The sequence below is a fragment of the Drosophila teissieri genome, chromosome 3L (assembly GCF_016746235.2).
Source record: "Drosophila teissieri strain GT53w chromosome 3L, Prin_Dtei_1.1, whole genome shotgun sequence".
Classification (NCBI taxonomy): Eukaryota; Metazoa; Arthropoda; class Insecta; order Diptera; family Drosophilidae; genus Drosophila; species Drosophila teissieri.
In genome coordinates this window covers 12,786,796-12,808,709 of record NC_053031.1, presented here as the reverse complement: position 1 = coordinate 12,808,709, position 21,914 = coordinate 12,786,796, and the positions used below count along the sequence as shown (strand labels likewise).

Sequence of the window (21,914 nt, the reverse complement as noted above, 5' to 3'; positions counted from 1 at the left end):
AATCCCAGCTGGCCAAAATATCACTGCCATATGCGGTGGGCGTGCTCCGTTAATGCTGCACTCTGGCGGCCCCCGAAATTAACATAATCGTGCTGCCGTTGCTGCTGGGATCGGGATCGGGTTTGGTGGTGATTCGGATGCGGATTGGTATTGGGATTGTCTGTGCCTATGCCTGTGCCGTGGCCCGGTGTATCCGACATGAGTGTGATGCCCCAACAAAGTGTTGAATGCTGGCGCTGGCTGTCAAGTGGAGGCCCCCGGGCATTGGCACACTCAGTCGCCACCCGCTTAGTTGTGCAATGGGAGCATCAAAAGTGGTCTGACTTTTACATGGATTTTCTTCGCTTCCTTTTTTTTAGTTAAAATAAAATTTTAATAATATGAAAATATGCTTAAAATTTGCAGTTATGCAAGTGTATATGTGATTTTTGGGTGTGTGTGTGTTCATATATATAAAAGGTTATCAGCGTTGTGGGGGTGTATACGCTTGCTAGTCAGGCATGTAAATCTCTTAAGCATAATTTCACACCGAATCGGCTTTCTTTTATATATATATATATGTATATTTTGTTTATCATTAAGTTACGCTTATACAATTCGTTACGTATTCTAGCCTAAATGTATACCATCATTTTGTTTTGTTTTTGTTTTTGCTTTGTTTTAGTTTTCGATTTGCTCTTGTAATCTTGTTCTTTGTATATGTGTTCAAAGGTTTTTGTAAATTTTAAACTAATTGCTATAAAAATGTTCAACAGCAAACTCGCGTATGCATTGGTGACTTGAAGGTGGACCAAAAGCGAATGCACAAACAAATCAACTGTCAACTTGAAAAAATCGTAAAAATGTGTTTAAAAATCGATAGCCAAAAGCCATTAATAATTGTATTTGGTTTCTGCAGCATGCGCGCACAATAAATTTTACAAAAATTAACGTAAAAAATTTACAATTACAAGCACATTTAATTTGTTGAACATGGCTCTGCACATGTTCTTTTTACCAATGCATTCTTTAAAGCTATATAACAATTTTTTAAATTTCATTTTGCATCATTAGTTCTGGACTCGATCGTATCTCCTTTTACCAACTGCCTACTTGGTTCTTCCCCAACAAGGATAGAAATTAATTAACAGTAAGTGATCAACTAAGGAAGTACTTGAAGACTGACAGTGAAGGTTCCCCAACAACCACTCAACTTAAGGGGGGGCACATAATCCCATGAGCTTTAAAATCATTAAATTTAGAGTGTGAATCGTAGGGAGAGTAATTTCATAGTCAGCTAAACGGCGTCGGGGATGCCTTGCGATTCTATATGGTTTGGTTTACAGATTTAGTTATTGCAAATGTGTTAGACTCAAGTTCAGTTTAATTGTATGCTTCCTGCGCAAAACTTCTCTACTCATCTTGGCTGGGTGTCGTTGCTGTTTCTATTTAACTCCTCAATTTCTATTTCGCTGGATCTTGGCTTTCTCTCTCACATACATCACATATTTTACACTTTAATAATACTTCCTTACACATAATTTATTAATTAATTCATATTTCCCTCTCTGCAGTTATGTAGAGCTAAAGTTGGTTGCTTCTGCTACTATTGTTGCTAACGCTATTGGACAGCTTCTTATACACCAGTCAGGCCTTTATTAGTTGACTTTCCCTTAATTGATGATCCCGCTGCTGCTCCTGCTTACATTGTTGTTGACTGATCGGCGTCAATTTACGACAAAAACGGATTTGTAGCTGCTTCCGGTTTGATCCACGGCATGTTGTTATTTTGCTGCAAAATTCGATGTCTCATTAGTTTGATTCCAATATTTTAGTACGCGTAAGCTACGTTACTAAAAATAAGCGAACGACATGCAGAGTTGTATGTTATTTGAGCCAACTACAGAGTTTACATTATTGGTTTAATAGTTTTAGTTATGAGAGGTAATTCTACGAGTTAATTAGCAGAACATGCACATTCGAAAAACATTTTACCCATTTGCATTTATTGCTTATTGTATGTTTTATTTAAGCGTCCAAGCTTCCATTGATGGCTACAATTAGAAAATATTATGGATCAACTGTGATTTAGCAGAGCTTCTGGTTAGGATGAGTATGTGTTTTCCGGGAAGCAGCATGGGAAACCCTGTGCTGCACTCCCCAATCAGCAGCTCTAAGTACTCATACAAACATAAAAGAAAACTAAATCAACGAAATAAATAAAATCAAATGTAAAATGCAAGCTAAACAAAAAACAACAATTTCTGGCAAAGGTAGTAGTGTGGAAATGGCAGCAGCGACCACTTTAGCGGCAGCAAACTCACTTCCAGCTTGCAGTTGGCCGACGAGGTTGAGGGGCCAAAACTCATGACAGGATCGGCCACAAAACCCATGGGAGCAACGCTAACTCCAGGGGTTTCGGCTAGTGATTCGGATAGGGCGCTGCTATAGCTGGCAGCATAACTTGAATAAAGTCTGGGAGTACCATAGTTGCTGTTGATATTGTTATTATCCTTGCTGTTGTACATATAGCTATCATCAACAGGTGCTGTTGGACTATTAAAATACGGACGTTCGGTGAATATATCCATGTTGCGAATGCCATCGACACCCGGACTCGGACTTGCGTAAAAGCTGTGTATGGTGCTGTTGCTGGTGGAGCTATTCATATTGCTCGGGATATTGCTATTACCAAGGATATTGGTGCTGCTGCTGCTTTGATACGCATAATTGTAGACCTGCGAATTGGCCTGTGGCTGGGGGATGTTGGCGGAGGGAATGATGGGATTACTAAACGCACTCAACAGCTGAAATTCACCCACAGACGAGGGCCCCAAATTGAGGCTAGTGGGACGTACGGGAGGCGGAAGTTTTGGCTGGGATATCGGGTTTTACATGCAGCAATTGCTCAAAACGAAATGACAGAAGGACAAACGATAGTAAGAGGAAACAAAATGCAGACGTGAAATGATAAGATAGATTCAAAAAGTAAACAGAAATATCGATAAGTCGTCAGAGAGCAAAACCTCAATTAAAATAATTAAAATATAAGTAAAAAGAACGCCGAGTTTCCCTAACACCGCAGACGCACACAATTCTCCAAATTCGGGCAACTCACCTGTGAAGTCGCACTAACGCCACCCATTACAGGTGCCCAGGGATCTTGGTTCATGCTGACTGAAAACGGGGCCTGTTGTTTCAGCTGATTGATGGACGGTACCTAGAAGTATAAATCTATATATCTATATCTATTTAAATCGAATCCAAAATTCAACTCACGGCTGGCTGCTGTTGCTGGAATAGATTCGTTTTGGGTGGCACTACGTTGTCGCTGAAGGGATTGTACGTCGGCTGATTACCCGTTTGCGTTTGTGGCGCAATCGGTTTGATCAGATTGTCCAGGTTAACAAGCGCAGAGTTCTCGCCGAGGAATGAATGGGCATCCTTTATAGGTTTCTTTGCCGTGGCGCCCGTCGACGGATGCATACTGCTGCTTATAGCTCCATTTCCGTAGTTTGCCGATAGCGGATCCATGTCGTCGAGCAGAGAGGCTGGAAATGGTTTAACGATGATAAGCTTGAAAATAAGGTTGCCTTAATACCAGTGCCTTACCATTGTTGTTGTTGGAGGCGTTGGAATTGCTGTGCTCACTCTTGTTCCGGTTGGTAATCAAGTCGAACTCATCAAACTCGGGTGATTGTTTCTGAAATTGACAAGTCTTTTTAGTCATTACCCCAACAAATATAAACTGAAATAAACATTCTAAAAAAATGTAACTTGTATAATCAAATTAAAGATTATAACACCGCTTACCTTTATGGCGCCTGTTCCCAGGGCTTTCCAGGGATCATCTAGTGCCCCCGCACCCGTTTGAGGTGCTGCTCCTGCTGCCCAGGGATCTGCCAAGCTGGCTGCTGCTGCTGCTCCTCCAGCCGCGGGTGCTGCTGACTCTGCTAGCCATGGATCCGAAGATGAGCTACCATTATTGGCCGCATGGTTAACGGGCGCAGCTCCTAAAGCTCCGGCAGCTGTTGATTTTATCAGCCAGCCTTCAGCAGGAGCACCGGCCGGAGTGGCTCCACGTCCATTTTGGTTGGCATTGCCATTGGTCTGCAGCCAACCCTCGTTGGATGAGCCCGAGGCCACCGATGGCGATTGAGTGCGAGCTCCCCAGACATCGTTTCCAGCTCCTGCACCCAATGGCGCCGAACTCATCGGCACTCCGGCACCCATGATGGTTCGCGGGGCAGCGGAGGGATTCCAGGGATCCACTTGGGGCGAGGATGTACCTGACCAGGGATCGGACAACTGGCTGGGAGCTCGCGGACCAGGCGTGGCCCAGGGATCGACTACAGCCGCGGGGGCGCCGCCTGCAGCGCCCAGCGGCGGACTCGAGATGCTTGTAGCGCCTAGAGAAATATCCAGCAGATCTAATAAATGGCTCTGTTGTTCCTCCTTCTTGGGCGCAGGAATAGGTCGTCCGTTTGGATCCCTGATAGATATCAGAATTTTATTAGTTGTCGGAAGAATTTTATTTCACAATTTCCACTCACTTGAAATCCTGCTCACTCTGGCTGAGCGCAAGTTGCAGACGCACATCATCACTGCGCCGCTTGGCCTCCTCCTGCTCCGCTTCCTCTCGTGACATGGCCATTGCCAGCTGGAGCTGCAGCTCCTCCTCGCCGGCCGTCTGGGGACGAACCATTTCGAGCTCGGAAACCGATTTGGGTGGCTCCTCCTGCCAGCCTGGCGGCAGGTCTCGTTGTGATGGTCCATCGATATAACCATCGCTGCCGAATCCACTCGGGTGCTGAGCGAATCTCTCCTTGGCCTTCATCGCCTTCGCACGCTCGTTCTTTAGTCGCTCGTCATCCTTGAGGAGAGTGACCAGCTGCTTGGCCTTCTCACGAACATGGGTGCCCTGATCCTTGCCCTCCTCGAAGTACACAAACTCTCTCAGGGTTTGAATGGCAAAGATGTTCTCCTTGCACTGCTGGGCCACCTTTTCTGATCCGGTCTTAATCAGATACTCCAGCAAAATGAGTGCCTTGTACACATGGCGCCAGTTCTTGCCGTGGTCATTCAGACGCTTCCAGATCATCTGCATGATTTCCGAAAAGGCAACCACATTTTGGGTGAGGTCCGCTATCTCGCCCATGATGGCGGCCGACGGACCCCAGGGGTCATTCGAGGTAGCCTCGCGCACTTTGACCTATGGATATGAAATGTTTGTTTTAAATAGCTGAATTGGTTTTTGGATCATAGAGATCACTCACCTGGGCATCGGAGTAGTTGTGCGCAAGGTTCTTGATGTTTCTGCGCAGACCAGCGACATTGACCTGCATATCGTCCTTTTGCTTTCTCACTGTGTGACAAGAAGGATGGAAAGGGGTGTTAACATGGCTATATCTTCTCGATCCAACCGTTTGGTGGGATAGGGGGTTTATCAGTTGGGTTGTGGAAAGGTTTATTTGTTATTAGGTTTAGTTTTGCTATCGAAGAGTTCCGCTTTGATGTTAATGCGAATCGGCGTGTGGTAAATTTGGGATTTTGCGTTTTTTTTTTTTGACAGTTTCTGCAAAGGTTTTGAAATGTTTCCGAATCTAAAGTGTTAAGTATGTTTCGGACTACAAAATCTGAACAAAAACAAACAGAAACGGTGAAGACGAATCGGTTCCAGTGGGTGTGGAACGTATGTGGAAGGTGTTACGTGATCTGTTTCTGGTGAGTTTGCTGCTCTGTGTTGCTGCTCGGTGTGGTGAGAGTTGAAACTTAAGTTTCAAATTGAATCGGATCAGATATGTTCAATATGTCCCATTTATTTGTGGAGTTTTTTTTTTTTTGTGGAAAAGAAATTGAAGTTATATGAGATGTATTAACATTGAGACTTACTTTTCGTTTGTTTTTGCGTTTGACTTGGCTTTTTATTTTCTATACAAAAACTTTGGACTTTTGCTTGAATAAGCTATAGATTCTTTTGCTCTTTTTGTATTTAAATTCGTTTTGGTTTATGTTTATTGCTGTTTAAGTGCTCCAAAGCAAGCTATATATGAGATACAAGATAAATACAATCAAAATACGTAGAAAAAGAGTACACATACGGATATACATATTTATATATAGTCAAATGTCGGTTGTGGCTGTTTTTGCAATAGTGCAGACACACACAAATTAATAGATTAAGTAATCGCCAAACTCAAGTGCACCAAACAAAAAGAGTGAAAGCAAATGTTGAAACAAAAATTGAGATACGAAACCCTGAGATCTTAAAGCGCTGCTTTAAAAACCGCACCAGACTTTACAATACTAGATACACCCAGTCAGAAAGCCTCTACAAGAAATAATTCAATTTGCGGGCAAACAAAAAGCAAACGGAAAGGAAAAGCATGGCAAAAAAAAATTAAAACAAAACATGGCAAAGAGTATCCCCCTTGACATTTCCTAGTCGACTAGGAAATACACAGCACAGAAATAAATGAATATCATTTTATACAAACTGAATGAGCAATGAATAGACAATTTATTGCCACCGAAAATGGTTAAAATCAATTGAAATTTAAGCATAACAATATATACAATTTAGATATGTACAAAATGTATTGTATTTAGCATTCTGTCAGTAATGTTATGAAAAACTGATTAAAATATTGCAGGAATCTTATCGTTTAAGCAAACTCCTCGAATATCATAAAACTATTTCATTTAACTTGTAAACCCTCTGCATTTAGATCATCTGCTTGAACTTAACCCATGGCAGACTGAAACAAGAAGCCGCAAAAGTGCAAATAGGCACGGCTATGGAATCAAAAAGTGGACAGACAAATGTCTGGATATGCAAATGTTCAGACCAAACTGCATTATGCATTACAGGGCGTCCCACAACCACAGCGAGAATTTATAGCAAATGAATTGATTTTCAACCGCCTTCTTTGCGCCGTTCCATCTATTTTTAAAAGCGAAAAGTGCACACCGGCTAATCAAATTGTTATCGATTCAGTTGCAAAAGTAGCGAAAGCTATTCGAGAAGAATTTATAGTAATGTGGTACTCGACCATAACGAAAAACATACGTACACAAATAAGCCGCAGTTGCGAATTGAAGCTGATTAGGTATAAGATAACTACGTGCATATGTACAAAGTATAGTGAGACGACGTATTTTACGACTTTGTTTGGGAAAAAGTAGATTAAAACGAATATCGTCACAGTCATTTTACACACTTTATGATGTTGTTAAATTTATTAAAAATAATATAAACGAGCCATTAACACAAAAGGCAAACATATTCTTGATAAGCGAATACCGTGTTTTATTAGGTTATCGATAAGACCAAAAAAAACCAAAACACACCACTTTCTTGTTTCGAGTTATCATATTTTGATTAGTTATATATATAGAAATATTTAATAATAATTTTATTACTTATAGATGAAGAAATCAGTTTATACAACACAATGAGCCTGGACAATGATATTTCAATAAAGCTCTTTCAGCAGTTAAGATAGCAATTAACCCCAGCTAACCCAGGGAAAATCTCAAAAACACTGCTGCAAATTAAGTGGCGACTATTAACCAGTTTATAGCTGGAGAATCGTTTAGTTTCTGATATAAGCACCGTTCTTTATGCGGTCCGACGAGTCTATATTTATTTCTGTTTATTTTTCGTGTAAACAACGCACTTGACACATATCGAGAAGAGCCGGCAGTGTTGCCTCAAAACTGTATCTCACAGATAAACCCGTTTCGCAGGTATTCGAGTTATGCCAGAAATCAAGTGAATATATGGGAGGGGAATACTCGTAAATGGGCAGTGAAATTCATTGACCGATCGTAGTAGCGATTCACTGTGAATAAGGGCCGTTTGTCTGCCTCGTTTGTTTGTTTTCATTTCGCCTGTAGAAGGCGAAATAATTTAATTAAATGTCGCGCAGTAAGAAGGGAAAAAAAACTACGCAAATGAAGTGCAAGAGTCAAGAAAAAGTGGGTGGTGCGGTGTGGATGGTGGTCTGTTTTTTTTGGTGGTGACGGTGGCCTGAACTTGAGCAAATTGAATGCCAGACAGCAGACAGAGCAACGACGAAGCTTTCTTTGTGTTTCGGTGCACTTGACTTTCGACGGAACGTCGCCGTTTTATTGCCAAAATAATACAGCTACGCTTGTGTGGGTATCAAAACAAACAGAATGGCGAACGAGTTGCGAATCACTTTGTTCCAAAGGCTGCGAGCCTTGACGGCGGCGGTTCAATGAACGTAGCTGGAGGCAGCAAAAGCTTCCCAAACGCCACAAATGCTCCAAACACCAAACTGAAATCAAAATGGGGAGCTACTGCGTGTGAGGTGTTCGCCGATTGATATGCGCGGTGCTACTGATCACTCTGCGATCACTCGTTATATCCAAAAGCAATTAAATGCGAGCAAAATATTCCACATTCACGAGGCTATTTGCCGTGCATTATTGTCAGACGTTTAGCATGTTTCCGCTAAGGTGAAATATATTGATGAAAGCCTGTCAGTAACCCCTCAAAAGATTGTTCTCTTTTAGGTATTCCTATATACTTTTGTATCTTATTAAACAGCAGGGCAGATTTTCCATTTTAAAATAAACTAAATTCTCTTACAATTTTGAGATTAAAGAATGTAATACAGTTTGGAATTGATATATTTGATATATTGCCATATTCAATAGCGTCGGATTTTTATTAACTACTGACAAATATTACTAAAAGACTCTTTAGTTGACGGAAACTATGTGTAATGTAATAGATACATATGTTCAAGAAATAAATATAATAAAAATAAAAAGTCGCTGTTAAACATCTGCTTATCTGGTATTCGTGGAATTTTCACAGTCTGAAGATATCTACGTTACTTTCGCAAATGAAATGTTTGCTTTTGCTTTACGGTTATCTGAGCTCTTGAGATGTTTTTTTGTTTTGTTAGCACCCCAAACAGGTGGAAAGGGCTAGTCGCTGCCGACGAAGGTCACTGTGCGCTGGTTGATGCTGCCCACTGTGCGGTACGATCGCCGGGCCCCTCCTCAATCCCCCTCGGCCCCCCAGCCGCTAACACTGTTGCATTTTCCAATGTTGATGCAGATGTTGTAAATGCGGGCGTACATTAGGTATCATTTGTATATAATAGATATGTATAAATGGTTGCATGGGTGCTTTCTATGGCTGTGTGCGTGTGATAACGAGCCAGAAATGCGATTAGATTTCATTTGTGACACTCAAACTACTCGCACACACACACGCACACGGACGCACTGATTGGGGGGCACACGAATGTGCGAAACTTCATTCATTACTCATACGCCCCCCTCGCATACATAAACCTGTTTCCACCCACGCCCCTGGCAACCCCGAATCCACTATGACTAATCACTCGACCGGCTAACGGCAGTTATCAAATTATACAAAAAAAAATACAAAAACCAAAGAAGCGCTATCAATAAGCAGAGTGAAATACGGTTAGCGGGGAATTACATTTAGACAAGGGGGATTTATAATTACGGAAATTATTATTTAAGAAAAAGAAGCCCCAAAGAAAAAGAGAGAGAGAAATATGTTTGTGACCCCCTTCCACTTACTCTATCGCTCACCTGCAATGTTTCTGTGTTATTGTTGTTTTTGTTGCTTCACTGCAGTTCGCCTTTGGATGTTCGTGTGTGTTTGTGTGTGTTTGCCGTGTGTGTGCGTGTGGGGGCTCCGCTAGGCTGTGTATGTGTGTTTCTGTGTGTGCGACTCCTCCTCCCCAACTAGTTTTCTTTTCTATATTTTACGACTTTCTTTTCTTTCTTTTTTCGGACTCGAATAGACACGGTCACAAGATGACGATGACGACAATGCGACGTCAACAAAGGTGGAAAACAGTGGAGCTGCGCGCACGATATGGATATCCAAAAATCCTGGCACTTTATCGGGTATTTGGGGCTCTCGACGGCTATTGCGATGATATTGCAACTTATTTACCCTTTGCACTCTGCACACAAAACACGAATTATTATTTCTTTCTCTGCTTTTCGCTTTGCACTAGTGATGGGACCAGAATTGATGGGCACTCGATACTTTCGCAATAATGCGATGTCGATATACTCATCAACCTATTGATTCTTATCAGTTTCGAATATTAGTATTTTAAAAATACTAGTAATTATATGACAACAGTTATTCTGCGTATTTATTAATATTGATTTGTTATTATTCATTTGTATCTCGTAAAATTGAAACAGAATATCTATTTACTAACGTCAACCAACAAATAACATCGTTATCTTCCCTTTTTCTTTCAATATTTTCATTGATGAATGTTTTAGATAATAATTTAAATAATAATTTTAATAGATAATAAATAATTTAGATATTTATTTAAATTATTCAACTAATTATATTACTGAAAATTATCTACTTCAAAATTTAAATATAACGACGGTATTTTTTAGTTGTCGTCCCGATTTATACACATGTCATCGATAATAATCGGTAGTTCCCACATATCACTTATCGATTTCATTTGCCTTCTTATACTTACCAAACTGTGGTGAGTTTTGTTAGGTGAAAGTGATAACGTTATTTTTGTCATATATTTACAGTTGTATTTATTTATTTCCAACGTCAAGACTTAATGTTCTGTCTACTTCTGATTCTATGTTTTTTTGTACAACAATATAATCAATTAATTGAGATATTTTTATTATTGTCAACTTAGAGTTTTTTAGTTTCCACCTCTACCGTTAGCGGCAACCCAAGTTGGCGCCAACTAAATATTTTCAAAAAATATGATCAAAAACAATTTCAAGAAAACGTTGAAAGTTTTTAAGGAAGATAACAACAAACTCGAGTTTTATTTATGATTTTATTTAGAATACCATTTTCATTTTCGTATAATTACACGCTAAGATCTATTTTCTCATTTTGTTAACGAACTGATAACAATATTTTTTCTCGTTTTTTTATTCGTATTTTTTGCAGTTTGTGCATGTGCACTGCTACGGTTGTGTTTGTGTGGTTTTTTGTGTGTTTGTATGTGAGTGAGTGCTTTTCGTTATTAACATTAGCTCGATGCGATTTGTTGTTGCTGTTGATTAACTCTAAGTACCTACTTGTAGATGTTCAACGTTCATACGTGTATACAGTTATTAAATATAGATAATGTGCATATGCAGTTGCATATTCGATATCGCCAACATCCTGTTTCTATCGGTCACGCTTTCGCTTTTTAATTTCACGGTTTGCTTTAATTTATTTAATATTTTAATGATCATACTAAGCAAGCCGACATATATTCAGTTATATTTTTCGAAAATGTATCACCCATTTCTATGTTTTTCAATGAATCAAATTAGAATCAGCTCTAGACATTTAACAGAATGAAGTATACATTTTTCTATGATCCATATATAATATTTTCAAAATTTTTTGGAAATTACTTTTAATTCCGTGAAATTGAAAACCGAAAGAGTTCCGCTTGCCAACGCCAAAGCACACATACGCGAAATTGAGCCCCCAACAAATAAGCTTAAATCATAAGACTGTCCTCGTACGTTTGTCCCGAATTCAGGATTGAAAAACCGCAGTAATCGTATCGAATTTTGCATAAAATCGACGAAAAAAACTCAACAAAAAAGCGTTTGGTTCGACAACGGTTCGATTTAGCGATGGCTTAAATAAAACATAAGAACTAAGTTAACTTAAAGCATACAAATCCGAAACTCGCTCCTTCCGCCGTTTGCATGCTGCTCCACCCGATCTCCATCGATTCCACCGCCTCCATTCGTCTGCGATTTACAGTAAAATAATGTGGTTATTTTCGGGGGATTCACCCCGAGGAGCCTAACCCCTCAAGCGGAGGACTCACTCCTCCGGCGGTTCCTCGGGAATCTGAAGGCTCTGCGCCGCGTGCGGATACTCTGCGTGCACAGAGTTGGAGTGCACCGACTCGGAGTCCTCCTCCAGCGCATTCGCCTTGCTCGGAGGCGGCGTCAGTGCATCACTGCCCACTGGAGGCTGCACCAGATTGGGGATGTACTCGACCGTCTCGTATTCGGTCTTGGCCACCGCCTCGTGGTCCAGATCCCGCTCCAATTCTCGCTCCCTTTCGCGCTCCCTCTCCCTTTCCAGATCCTGCTGTAGGGGATCGAGAACCACTGGCGGAACCAGTGCAGTTGCCTCATCCTGAGCCACTCCGACATCCGTTTGATTGACCGGAGTGTCCGGCGGATTGTGATCTTGCAGTTCCACAATCACGGGCAGCGTTTCATTGGGTTTCGGTGTCGTGGTGCTGGTGGTCGTCGTGGTGGGTGCTGTTGTGGTGATCAGCTCGATGGAAGCCACCTGACTACTGGTCTCTGTTGTTGTCGTCGTTGTTGTAGTACTTGTGGTAGTCGTGGTCTCCGGTGCGTTGTTCGTGGCAACTGGATTCGCGGTGGTAGTCTCATTCTTGTCCTCTTCTGGTGCCACAGGAAGTGGCAGAGGCGGTGGCGGCGTAGTGGTGGCCAGCAGAAGTGGTGGTGGTAGTGGCGATATCACCGGATTGACCAATGCGGTGCTAATGAGCACTGGATTACCCAGAGTGGCAATAAGTGGTGGTAATAGCTCATTATTGGCCTTGATCAGCGATGGCATGATCACCTGCACCATCGGCTTTGGAACCTCGCGGCCCGCCAACTTCAGATTGGTCACCATTATGGGCAGGTTCACATTGTATAGCATCGGGAGTACCGTGCACACCTCCTGGTCATTCTCAAAGCACTGGGATCGGCCTCGAATTCGGGCCTCCTGGACTGCCATCAATCGGCACAACTCGTTTAATCCCACGTCACACATTATGGGATTGTCTGGAAGAAGGAAAAAAGAGTTGTTATCAACAAAATAGTTATTAGAGCTATTGGTATATTAAAGGTATAATTATATTCGCTATGTATAGGTTTATTTTATATGGTTATATAAAAATATATCTAAGGCATGCGCATTTCCTATTTATTAATTACAAATAGCCCTCCTTAATCAACCTTTTTTTATAAGCCAACCACAAGTCAATAAAACAGTAATCTTCATGAACACTATAATATTAAATTTGCACTGTAAACTATACCATTTAATGAGATTTTTAATAATGAATTTCCCAGCCACTTGAACCCGTTGTTAAAATAAAAATTCATATAGTAATTTGGGAAAAGGTAGGAGCAATGCAAGTTGCTAAGAATTAAGCTCATTGATAACATACCATCTAGATGAATCTCCAGTTTGCCAGGAACATTGTGATTTTTGCAGCGTGTGTTGGTGACGAGTTCACTCGATATGGCCGAGATCTGGTTGTTGGTCAAGTTGGCCTGGCAGAGAACAGGCAGTCCCTTGAAGTCCTGTTCCAGTTTGGTGATATTGTTGTAGGCAACCTTAAGGATTTTTAGGCTGGGCAACAAAGTCTACAAAAAAATAACACAAATTAGTACACGGAAGTATGCAGACAGTGAGTTACTCACCATTTCTAAGGGCTTGAGCTCCGCCAGCTGATTGCCGGTCAGGTCGAGGATGTCCAAACGGATCATGCCATCGAAATCCCCCACCTGGAGGTGTTCCAATCGGTTACCAGCCAAATTCAATATCCGTAGATTGCCCAAGCCTGCCAAAGCACCATTCAGAGAGTCGATTCTATTGTTATCCAGATCTAAGTTGACCAGCATCAGATCCTGCACTCCCCGAGGATCGGGCAGCAGACGTTGGATGCGATTGCTGGACAGCTGGAGGGTCTTCAGCGAACGCAGTCCGTGCAGTTCCGCCATGGAGAACTCTTCGATGTCGTTGAATGAAAAGTTGGCGTTCTTCAGCTTGAGGATGGGCAGTAGCGAGGAGTTGAGCGACTTGATGTGGTTGCAGCCCATCTGCAGGGTCTCCACCTTGGAGCAGGAGGCGAATTCGTCCTGGGCCAAATACTCCAGCTCATTGTTATCGGCCATGACCTCGGACAGATTGACGGCATTGCGAAGTACGCGATCGAAGGATCTCAGCTGGTTGCAGTGTATGTGCACCGTCTCCAGGCTGTGCATGCCGGCCATGTTGGCAGGTAGGCGTTCCAACCTATTATTGTGGGCCATGAGGAGGCGCAGCTGGCCTCCATCGGGTAGCTCGTCATCCAGCGAGGTGATGTTATTCGCATTGATGAACAGCGATTCCAGGTTGTGCAGATCGTGAAGCGAACCATTGAGCGACTCCAGTTGATTTCTGCCCAGATGCAGGATGAGTAGACTCTTGGGAAAGGAACCTCTGTCCAGGCGCGTGATGATGTTGCTCACCAGGATCAGATTCGTCACCCGTTGAATGCCCCGGAAGTCCTCCTGCTGCACCGACCGTATCTTGCACCGCCCAATGTCCAGAGTCAAAAGGCTCGGCATGTGGCTCAGGGCGTGCTTCGGGATCTCGTCGAGGTCGTTGTCGCCGATGCTTAGGTAGGTGACATTCGATAACCCGCGGAACGGCACCTCGGGCAGCGATCTATAAATAGCGGCACCAAAACAAATCCATTACAATTTCGTATTATTAGACGGAGGGAGCCGAATGTTGGACACACGGCCAAAAAGGCAGTAGGATTATTCGGATCCATTTCACCGAGACTTGAGTGCCTTTTTGAAGAAAAAGTGGCAATCAATTCTTGGTAGAAATCAATGGATTCTCTTGCACTATCTAATAACTAATGCCTGACATAAAAGCAGACACGAACAATTTTAATCAGATGACTAACTTATGAAATTATTTGGGATTCTGTTCCAAGGAATTGGCCGATTAAACGTATATATTAAAACTATAAATTCACTAAAAAGTTGTAGTAATTTGCTTAATTTATTGAGTATTTCCCGATAATCAGAAACATATATGTCTGTATTATTTAGTAGATAATACTCGTTCGCTGACGACATTTCTTAGAGTTCTTACGTTTATTCATTATTGAAATGGTGTCTGTTCTTTTCATCTCCAAGTCTTGTTCGGCAAAACGTAACAATTGGATTTACTGCCAATTTTGCGCATGACCGATGTGCTACGATTGCTGATTAGATTCTTAGTAAGTTCGAAAATGTATGCTTTTATGAATGACTCTAATAATCGTTATAGTACGAGAGCAATGCCCCTAAATCTGATTCACGCCATGACAGTGATTCAAGCCAATCTGTAATTAGTTTTGAATGGGCCCATATCAAGTTTCGCATCCCTGGTCTATCTTTGGACCTGATGACGCAGCCTTATCAGGGGCTATGGCCCCATCCCGCTCCGCTGCACCTGATCAGTATCTTTATCGACGTCTGCAGGTGGCTATTAAGTTGTCGCCGACGAGGCGCCAAACGACGAGGCCCCCAAGAACAGCAGATTCATGATGGGAACTGGGCTGGATGGCGGATGGCGTGCCAAGTGAATCCTTGGCGCCCGTTATTGGCTTGTGGATGTGGAATATGTGGATATGTTGATATATGGAATATGGACATATGGACATATGTACACGGTGGCCAGATTGTGCAGCAGATTGATTGGCAGGCTCTATTTTTAGCCAGACGATCTTGATTGATTGCCGGCTCCAAAGAGGAGTTGGAGGAGGAGGAGGAGTGCTACTTTATCTGCGAGCTGCGCTTGTCAAGCCTTGATTATGTAATGAGTGAAGCTGGCCGAGCTGGACACTCTGCCCAGATGCTCAGAGACTGAGATACTGTATCTATAATGAGCCCGTTGAACTTGAGCTCATAGATATCGAGATAGATAGCTGGATGGATGGATGGATGGATGGATGGATGGGTGGATGGATGGTTGGATGGATGACTGGTATGTGCGATCGTGCAGAGATGTATCCACAATTCCTTAACGTCAGCGGTATAATTGTCACACGACCTAAACTGGCCCCTTGATCATTGATTGAGCGTAATAATAAAATTCAATTGGACTGCCTGCTTCGCTCTTCACTGACCCCGGACCAAAGACCACGGAACAGGGAGAGAGCATACAATATACATATACCCCGAAATCGACAGCGAAATTGAAAACAATAACAAGTTGGAAACATTCCATTTTAGAGTACTGGTAGCATTTGGTCCATTGAATGCTCTGTTATTGTTTACTATACTCGTACTACTTCCACGGATTGAGTAACTTAAATCCGTTTCCAGCGGCAACATTATCTCCCTTTTCGGCCGAGACAGATCAGCTGGAAATATTCCATCGGACACCGACCGACCCAATAAATTATGTACGAGTAGTTATCATAATTAATTGTCAGGCAGCAAGCGAATGAAGCCGTCAACATTTTTCGCACTTTCTCAGGGCTGTGACTGCACTCCGATAATGCTGGTCATATTGGCGATCACTGCAATAATAGCCTCAAACAAATCTGCGAGTGATTGAACACATAATGCACATATAGTGAGCCCCGAGCATGAGACCTCCTTATCGCCTGAGAAAGCACAAGACCAAAGCCCCCAATCAATCTGTCGAAAAGGCCACATAACTCCTTCTGGAAGATCCCAGCCCCAGTTCCCAGCTCCCAGTTCCCAGCTCCCAGCACCCAGATGTCCTTATGTCGATTCAATAGTTGCTCACACTTCACTCAAGTGCTCGCTGATTATGGGCGATCGTAAAAAGTGATCGTAAAGTCGACTTGATTATATTTTGGCGCCAGCCATTAAGCATATTTAATAGTCGTAAAAAATCAAATAAACAGAAGCTCCTTATCACAAATAACTTTCAGCTGTGGTCTACATTTAAGCTAGGATGATATAGAAATGTGTACTTGGACGAGATCCATCAGAGCATTGGGATCCATATAATCGATAACCAAAGACAAGGCGGCTGATATCAATAGCAATGCTATTTTCTGAGAATTCAAACTATAAGTGATTTCCCGAATTCTACAGACGATTGGAAACAATAAATGATCTCTTGGGAATTTCAAAAAATGTCACAGGAATTAAATGATTAAACTGATGCGGATGTTATAAATGTTATAATATATATTTTGCCTCCAAAGATCTAAACTGTGTAGCTAAGCAATGGGTCTTGTCAGACAGATAAGCTCTCGCAATTTCTCCCAGTGCATACGAATACACATGTGTGGTGGCGATACTTTTCCTGGCTGGTTGGCATGATTTGGTCAAAGCGCGATATTAAGGCAATAGGTCAATTGTTATAAATTGACATCAATGTAAAAAGCGTTCTCCGAGCAGCCAGAGTCGAAGGCATTGCCACCAGAGGCACGCGCTCCCCACTGGATGCTCGATTCTGGGATTCTGGATTCTGGGCGAGATCGGCGCAGAGATGGGGAGATGGTGCATAACACTGATTCGATCATGTCGGCTAATTAAGTCATGCCGCCTTTCATACGAGCACACAAATTGCATTCGGAGAATGATAAATCGAATAGCTTAATCGTGGGGGTAGGCCGGGCAATTGCCATGATTTCAGATTTCAGATTTCAAAGCCGATTCAAGAATTGGATTTTCCCAGAACTCAAACATCGCAATCTGATGATTAGCTTAAGGAATAGCTTTCGAGAGTTGGCACATGCTACTTCAAATACTTCCAATGGAATGCTATATTACGAAAACGTGTTTGGAATGTTTGTCTAATCTCTGTTTCATCCCACACAGATACTAAGAAATTTTTAATAGATTCCCAAAAACCATAAAGATAAGCGCTTTTTAAAGAATAAACATGAATGAGTCTAGTACTATGGACTATAACAAAGAGATATATTATATTTCGTCTAAGACAAAGATGCAATTGAATGAAGCAATTGAAAAATTAAACAAACGCTTGTCCTTGTGACTGAGTTCAGTTTTTAAAAACATTTCCTTTGGGGTTCGAATTTTCGGCTGCCTTTCGCTGAATGAATTTCTTTGGGCACAAAGAATCCTGAGTCATATTTTGTTTTGAATCGCTACTGTCGCTGTAAAACAACGGAGGCAAATATCAATGAACCCGCGACAGGCGCTTATGAAATAGGCTCGAATGTTATTTCTATATTCGCAAGTGCAGACCGGAGAGGAATCGGTGGATCAGTAGATTGACAGCACTTATTTATACTCGTTATTTATATTTGCCAATATATAAATATATAAAACACAATGCGACAGTGAATTGAAATTCATTGAGAGTCAGAGTCGGAAAACGTGCAGGCGCCGTTGAAAAGACGCTTTCAACCAACTGCAATTATCAATTTTGTGTACGCATTAAGTATACGTCGTATAACCGCCAGCCATACGGCTAAGTACATAGATGAATCCTACATATATACATAAATACTTTGTGGGTGATAAGACCGTGCTGTTATCAATTGAAAATGAAGAAGATGAGAATCGAGCTGCGGCACATCCCATGGTTGGTGGTAGTTTGGGAATTAGCGGCAATTCAATGCTACTTCCTAATTGAAAAATTAAATCATCTGCTGGGCGGCAATTAAGATGCGACTGCACCATCTCCAAGTCCATCTCCTTTGCAATTTTCCCCAATTGAGCTATAGATAATGAGGCGGTTGCGGTGGCGGTAGCGGTGGCGGTGGCACTGGGCTCTTTGACGTAAACAAACGACATTGTTATTGTTTTAGTATCTATATGGCTGTAAACAAGATCTGGGCACCCGAACCGATCTGAGGAGCACATTTTTTTCGTGCATTTACATAAGCGTATTGAAATTTGTGTACATTTTGCATTATTATTTTTCGCTCGGTTTTTATTGGGTTTAAGGAACCTAAATTGATAGCCGGCCGAGCGGAAAATTCTGCCTTTCTGCGGAACTTGGCTGTTGGCCTTGAACTCCCCTCCAGTAAAGATATTTTGATTGGATCTATGGCAGGGAAATTCCCCCAATAGATGATGAACCTCGTTCCACAGAAATTGGCACACGCTACCAAGAAATATAAAGTCTAATTAAATATCTCTGCTGTATTGTACCTACAACAGCTATCTTTCAAAAGTAATATTTCCATTTAATATAAGTAATATCTAGAATGTATGCTATATGAAAAGGAGTGCACCTCTGTTCTCTTGTTAACAATGTATGAAATGTGCCTATAACAACATATGAACAAAAACAATCCTAGTTGCGATATGTAGAATAAATTCAGACTATTTAGTCTGTTTCTAGAAAATAGTGACTAAGCAAAGAAATTTGGCTAGAATGTGCATGCTGGGAAACCCCTTATAAAGCCATTTGGCTCCTGCTCTCGAAAAATGTAAGCAAATCGATATGAGTCAACTCACTTGAGACTGTTCCACTGCATCCGTAGCTTGTACAAGTTGAAGTTCATATCCGTAAACGATCGCATTTCCAGGTCGTCGAGTTGCGAGTGCGTGATCTTCAGGTCGATATTGGTGTCGGCATTGAGCTTATTGGCCAGGCTGTCCACAACGGCGTTAAAGGATTCCAGTTTCTCGCAGGAGAGCTCCACATGGTTCCAGGCCTTGCCCGTTTCGCAGGTGCAGGGCGAGATCTCCGGACGCACGGAACACTGGAGCGAGGCCAGGTGAAAGACGGTGTACACGAGGGAAGTCATTTTGGTGGAGTGATCTCAGTCACTAGGTGAATGATCGATTATTTCACAATTCTTTGGCCAGAGCAATAATAAATATACACTTTTTGTTTATCTACGATATATCTCGGTGCACAGTTCACAAATCACGGTTTTCCGGTTCGAGGCCAGGACACGTTGCATTCGCCCGGGCGGCGGATTATCAACTGTTCGAGCAGGCAGCTCGGAAAAGCGAAAACGAAAGACTCGGGAAATTACCCACTAGGCGCACATATGCGTGCATGCGGGGGTTTCCATGGCAGCTCGGTTTTCCAGCAGGATTTCGTTGATTCTCTGAACCGCTGGCATCGGATTTCAAAGCCGCACTGTTCACCACTTTTGAAGATCTTTCGAAAAACACACGCGCACAAAAACGCTTCAAGATCGGATCGGGATCGGGATCGGTTTGGTTAGGTTCGGTTCGGTTGGTCGATCGATCGATGGATCGATCGTATCGAATCTTTACGAATGGGATATGGAGAGCTGGAGCTGAAGCTGGAGCTGAAGCTGGAGCTGGAGCTGCTACTCCTCCGCCTCCGCCTATCTGCTGGACCTCCTGACCCGCTTGTATATGTATGTAGATCGCCGATGCTCGGAATTAATCTTCTAAAAATTGTATTTGTCGATTGGTCGTTTGCTTGTTGTTTGTCGAACCGAACACCGCGAGTATATCTCTATTGTATTTTATTGTATTTCATTTATTGATGGGCTGCTGATCACGTCTAGATTGCAGGGCGGTCTCTTTCCGACTGGGAGTGGAAATGCTAACGTTGAGGATTCGTATCTGCTGCTGCTAGCTGCTGCTTCTGCTGCTGTTGCTGCTGCCGGCGGCGCTGTTGCTGCTGCGGTGCGGTGCGATATGTATTGCTGATGTTGCTGCTGCGGTGCTGCTGCTGGTTTTACGCTCTCTCCGATCTCTTGGCGCTCTGGCGAGATGCTCGAGCGGCTTTTTGGCCAATTGGGGACTTGGGATGCGGCTATAATTGTCCACGACACTCAATTACATGTTATGTCGGCGCCAGGCATCAATCTCCATCTCCATCGCCATCTATATCTGCAACTCAATCCCGATCGCGATGTGCGTGTTTGTGCCCCCTTCGAGTGCTGATGTTGCTACTAGCTACTTGCTAGTTGCTTGGTTGCTGCTGGGATCTTCTTCTTCGGAACCTAGTTCTATGTATGGGGCATCATTATATTATCGTGGACACATGTTGGTGGTACTTACATATGTGCTACTTGCCTGCGGCTCTCGCTCTACGCACTCCCAATAAATTGTCCTTTACATAGACATCTGGCACTCGCCTCGCTCACGCTCGGCAATGTTTTTAATTATGACTTTTCGGATCGTATCGTACCGTATCGGTTCGGATGGGATCGTGGGCAGTGTTTGAATGGAACCGGCTTGTTTAAGGATCTCCGGCAGCCCAATTGAGATTGGGCCAAGTGAAAATTTTCCACTGGCGCCAGAGCGATTCGGAAACTCGGGCGGGGAAGTGATCAGGCAGCTGGGAGCAGGGAGCTGGGAGCAGAGAGCTGGGAGCAGGGAGCTAGGAGCAGGGAGCTGGAATCGGGGAGCAGGGAGCAGGAGCCATGCATCAAAGTCCGCTGCCTTAATTTATCTCCAAGTTCTGGGCCCGCATGCATAATTAAACACTGGGCGCCTTAAATGCGCTCGCCACAAATTCCGCAAATTCCACGGATTGCGCGTGCCAACGATGTCTCCTCCTCATCCTCCTGCTCCTCGTCGCCGTCATCGTTGTCGTCGTCGTCTGCAGTTCTGGCTGCAATTAATCATCGGGATCATCGGGGGGCGGCCACTGGCTGAGTGACTTCTGATGCCCAGCCAACACATCCATCTCCATTTTCCATGCAGACTGCCAGCTCCCAAGGAACCTTGGCACGATTATGTTACGTTTAGGGTCGTCTGAGAGATTAACTTAATTACTTACATACAGCCCGGCTCATTCATTTATGTAAATATATAAATGCCGGCTATTATTCGATCAATCCAATAATGTTTCAATTAAAAATGTATTTCCATTTTTGCAGCCAAATTCAAACGGGGAACATAATTATTGAATTTTAGAATATTTCTCATCTAATAGGATCTGTATTAAAATGTAGATAAATAAATCAAAACCCTCTTCCTCCGGAACTGGTTTTTCGTAAATAATTTTGTATAGTTTATTCAACGTGTTCCTATGCCTTTGTACGATTCTTGGTCAATATTGTTTCTTAGCACACGAGTCAAAAGAGTTCCCATTAATATAAAGATGCAGATGTAAAATAAATTCTAGTTTCTAGTTTGGAAAGATGTGGGATGTTAAATTCTTCGGCAATGCAACTGCCGACCTTGACACATGCGAGTTGTGGTGTTACAGTGCTGAACCGCACTGT

The 21,914-nt window shown here is 42.6% G+C and overlaps 2 protein-coding genes across 5 annotated transcripts; both read right to left on the bottom strand.

The window, feature by feature from the left end:
- Nucleotides 1–1,421: 1,421 nt before the first annotated feature.
- On the bottom strand, nt 1,422–10,023 carry LOC122616035 (epsin-1). Of its 4 annotated transcripts, XM_043791275.1 has the most exons (9): nt 9,580–10,023; nt 5,256–5,344; nt 4,533–5,191; nt 3,793–4,471; nt 3,592–3,682; nt 3,259–3,530; nt 3,098–3,199; nt 2,304–2,855; nt 1,422–1,771 (listed from the first exon to the last, which is right to left on the bottom strand). In XM_043791275.1, exons 2-9 carry the CDS (start codon nt 5,322–5,324, stop codon nt 1,712–1,714), a joined length of 2,484 nt encoding a protein of 827 aa, XP_043647210.1. In that variant the 5' UTR covers nt 5,325–5,344; nt 9,580–10,023; the 3' UTR covers nt 1,422–1,711. The 4 variants fall into 4 exon arrangements, with proteins under 4 accessions (XP_043647210.1, XP_043647211.1, XP_043647214.1 ...); XM_043791276.1 differs by lacking the exon at nt 9,580–10,023 and having other exon boundaries at nt 2,304–2,735; XM_043791279.1 differs by lacking the exons at nt 2,304–2,855; nt 9,580–10,023 and adding an exon at nt 1,975–2,033.
- Nucleotides 10,024–10,813: 790 nt separating this feature from the next.
- LOC122615748 (insulin-like growth factor-binding protein complex acid labile subunit) lies at nt 10,814–21,402 on the bottom strand. Its single transcript, XM_043790831.1, has 5 exons — nt 20,743–21,402; nt 19,210–20,690; nt 13,459–14,467; nt 13,203–13,401; nt 10,814–12,813 (listed from the first exon to the last, which is right to left on the bottom strand). The coding sequence occupies exons 2-5, from the start codon at nt 19,500–19,502 to the stop codon at nt 11,831–11,833; spliced, it is 2,484 nt and encodes an 827-aa protein (XP_043646766.1). The 5' UTR covers nt 19,503–20,690; nt 20,743–21,402; the 3' UTR covers nt 10,814–11,830.
- Nucleotides 21,403–21,914: the final 512 nt, after the last annotated feature.

Excerpts from the sequence above, each read along its gene's own strand:
- LOC122616035 (XM_043791275.1), bottom strand. The coding sequence starts at position 5,324 with ATGCAGGTCAATGTCGCTGGTCTGCGCAGAAACATCAAGAACCTTGCG. Across the intron at positions 4,472-4,532 it reads CAGAGTGAGCAGGATTTCAA|GGATCCAAACGGACGACCTA; the intron begins GTGAGTGGAAAT and ends GATATCTATCAG. Across the intron at positions 3,531-3,591 it reads CGCCTCCAACAACAACAATG|CCTCTCTGCTCGACGACATG; the intron begins GTAAGGCACTGG and ends AACCATTTCCAG.
- LOC122615748 (XM_043790831.1), bottom strand. The coding sequence starts at position 19,502 with ATGACTTCCCTCGTGTACACCGTCTTTCACCTGGCCTCGCTCCAGTGT. Across the intron at positions 14,468-19,209 it reads ATGCAGTGGAACAGTCTCAA|ATCGCTGCCCGAGGTGCCGT; the intron begins GTGAGTTGACTC and ends CGCTATTTATAG. Across the intron at positions 12,814-13,202 it reads ACTGGAGATTCATCTAGATG|ACAATCCCATAATGTGTGAC; the intron begins GTATGTTATCAA and ends TCCTTCTTCCAG.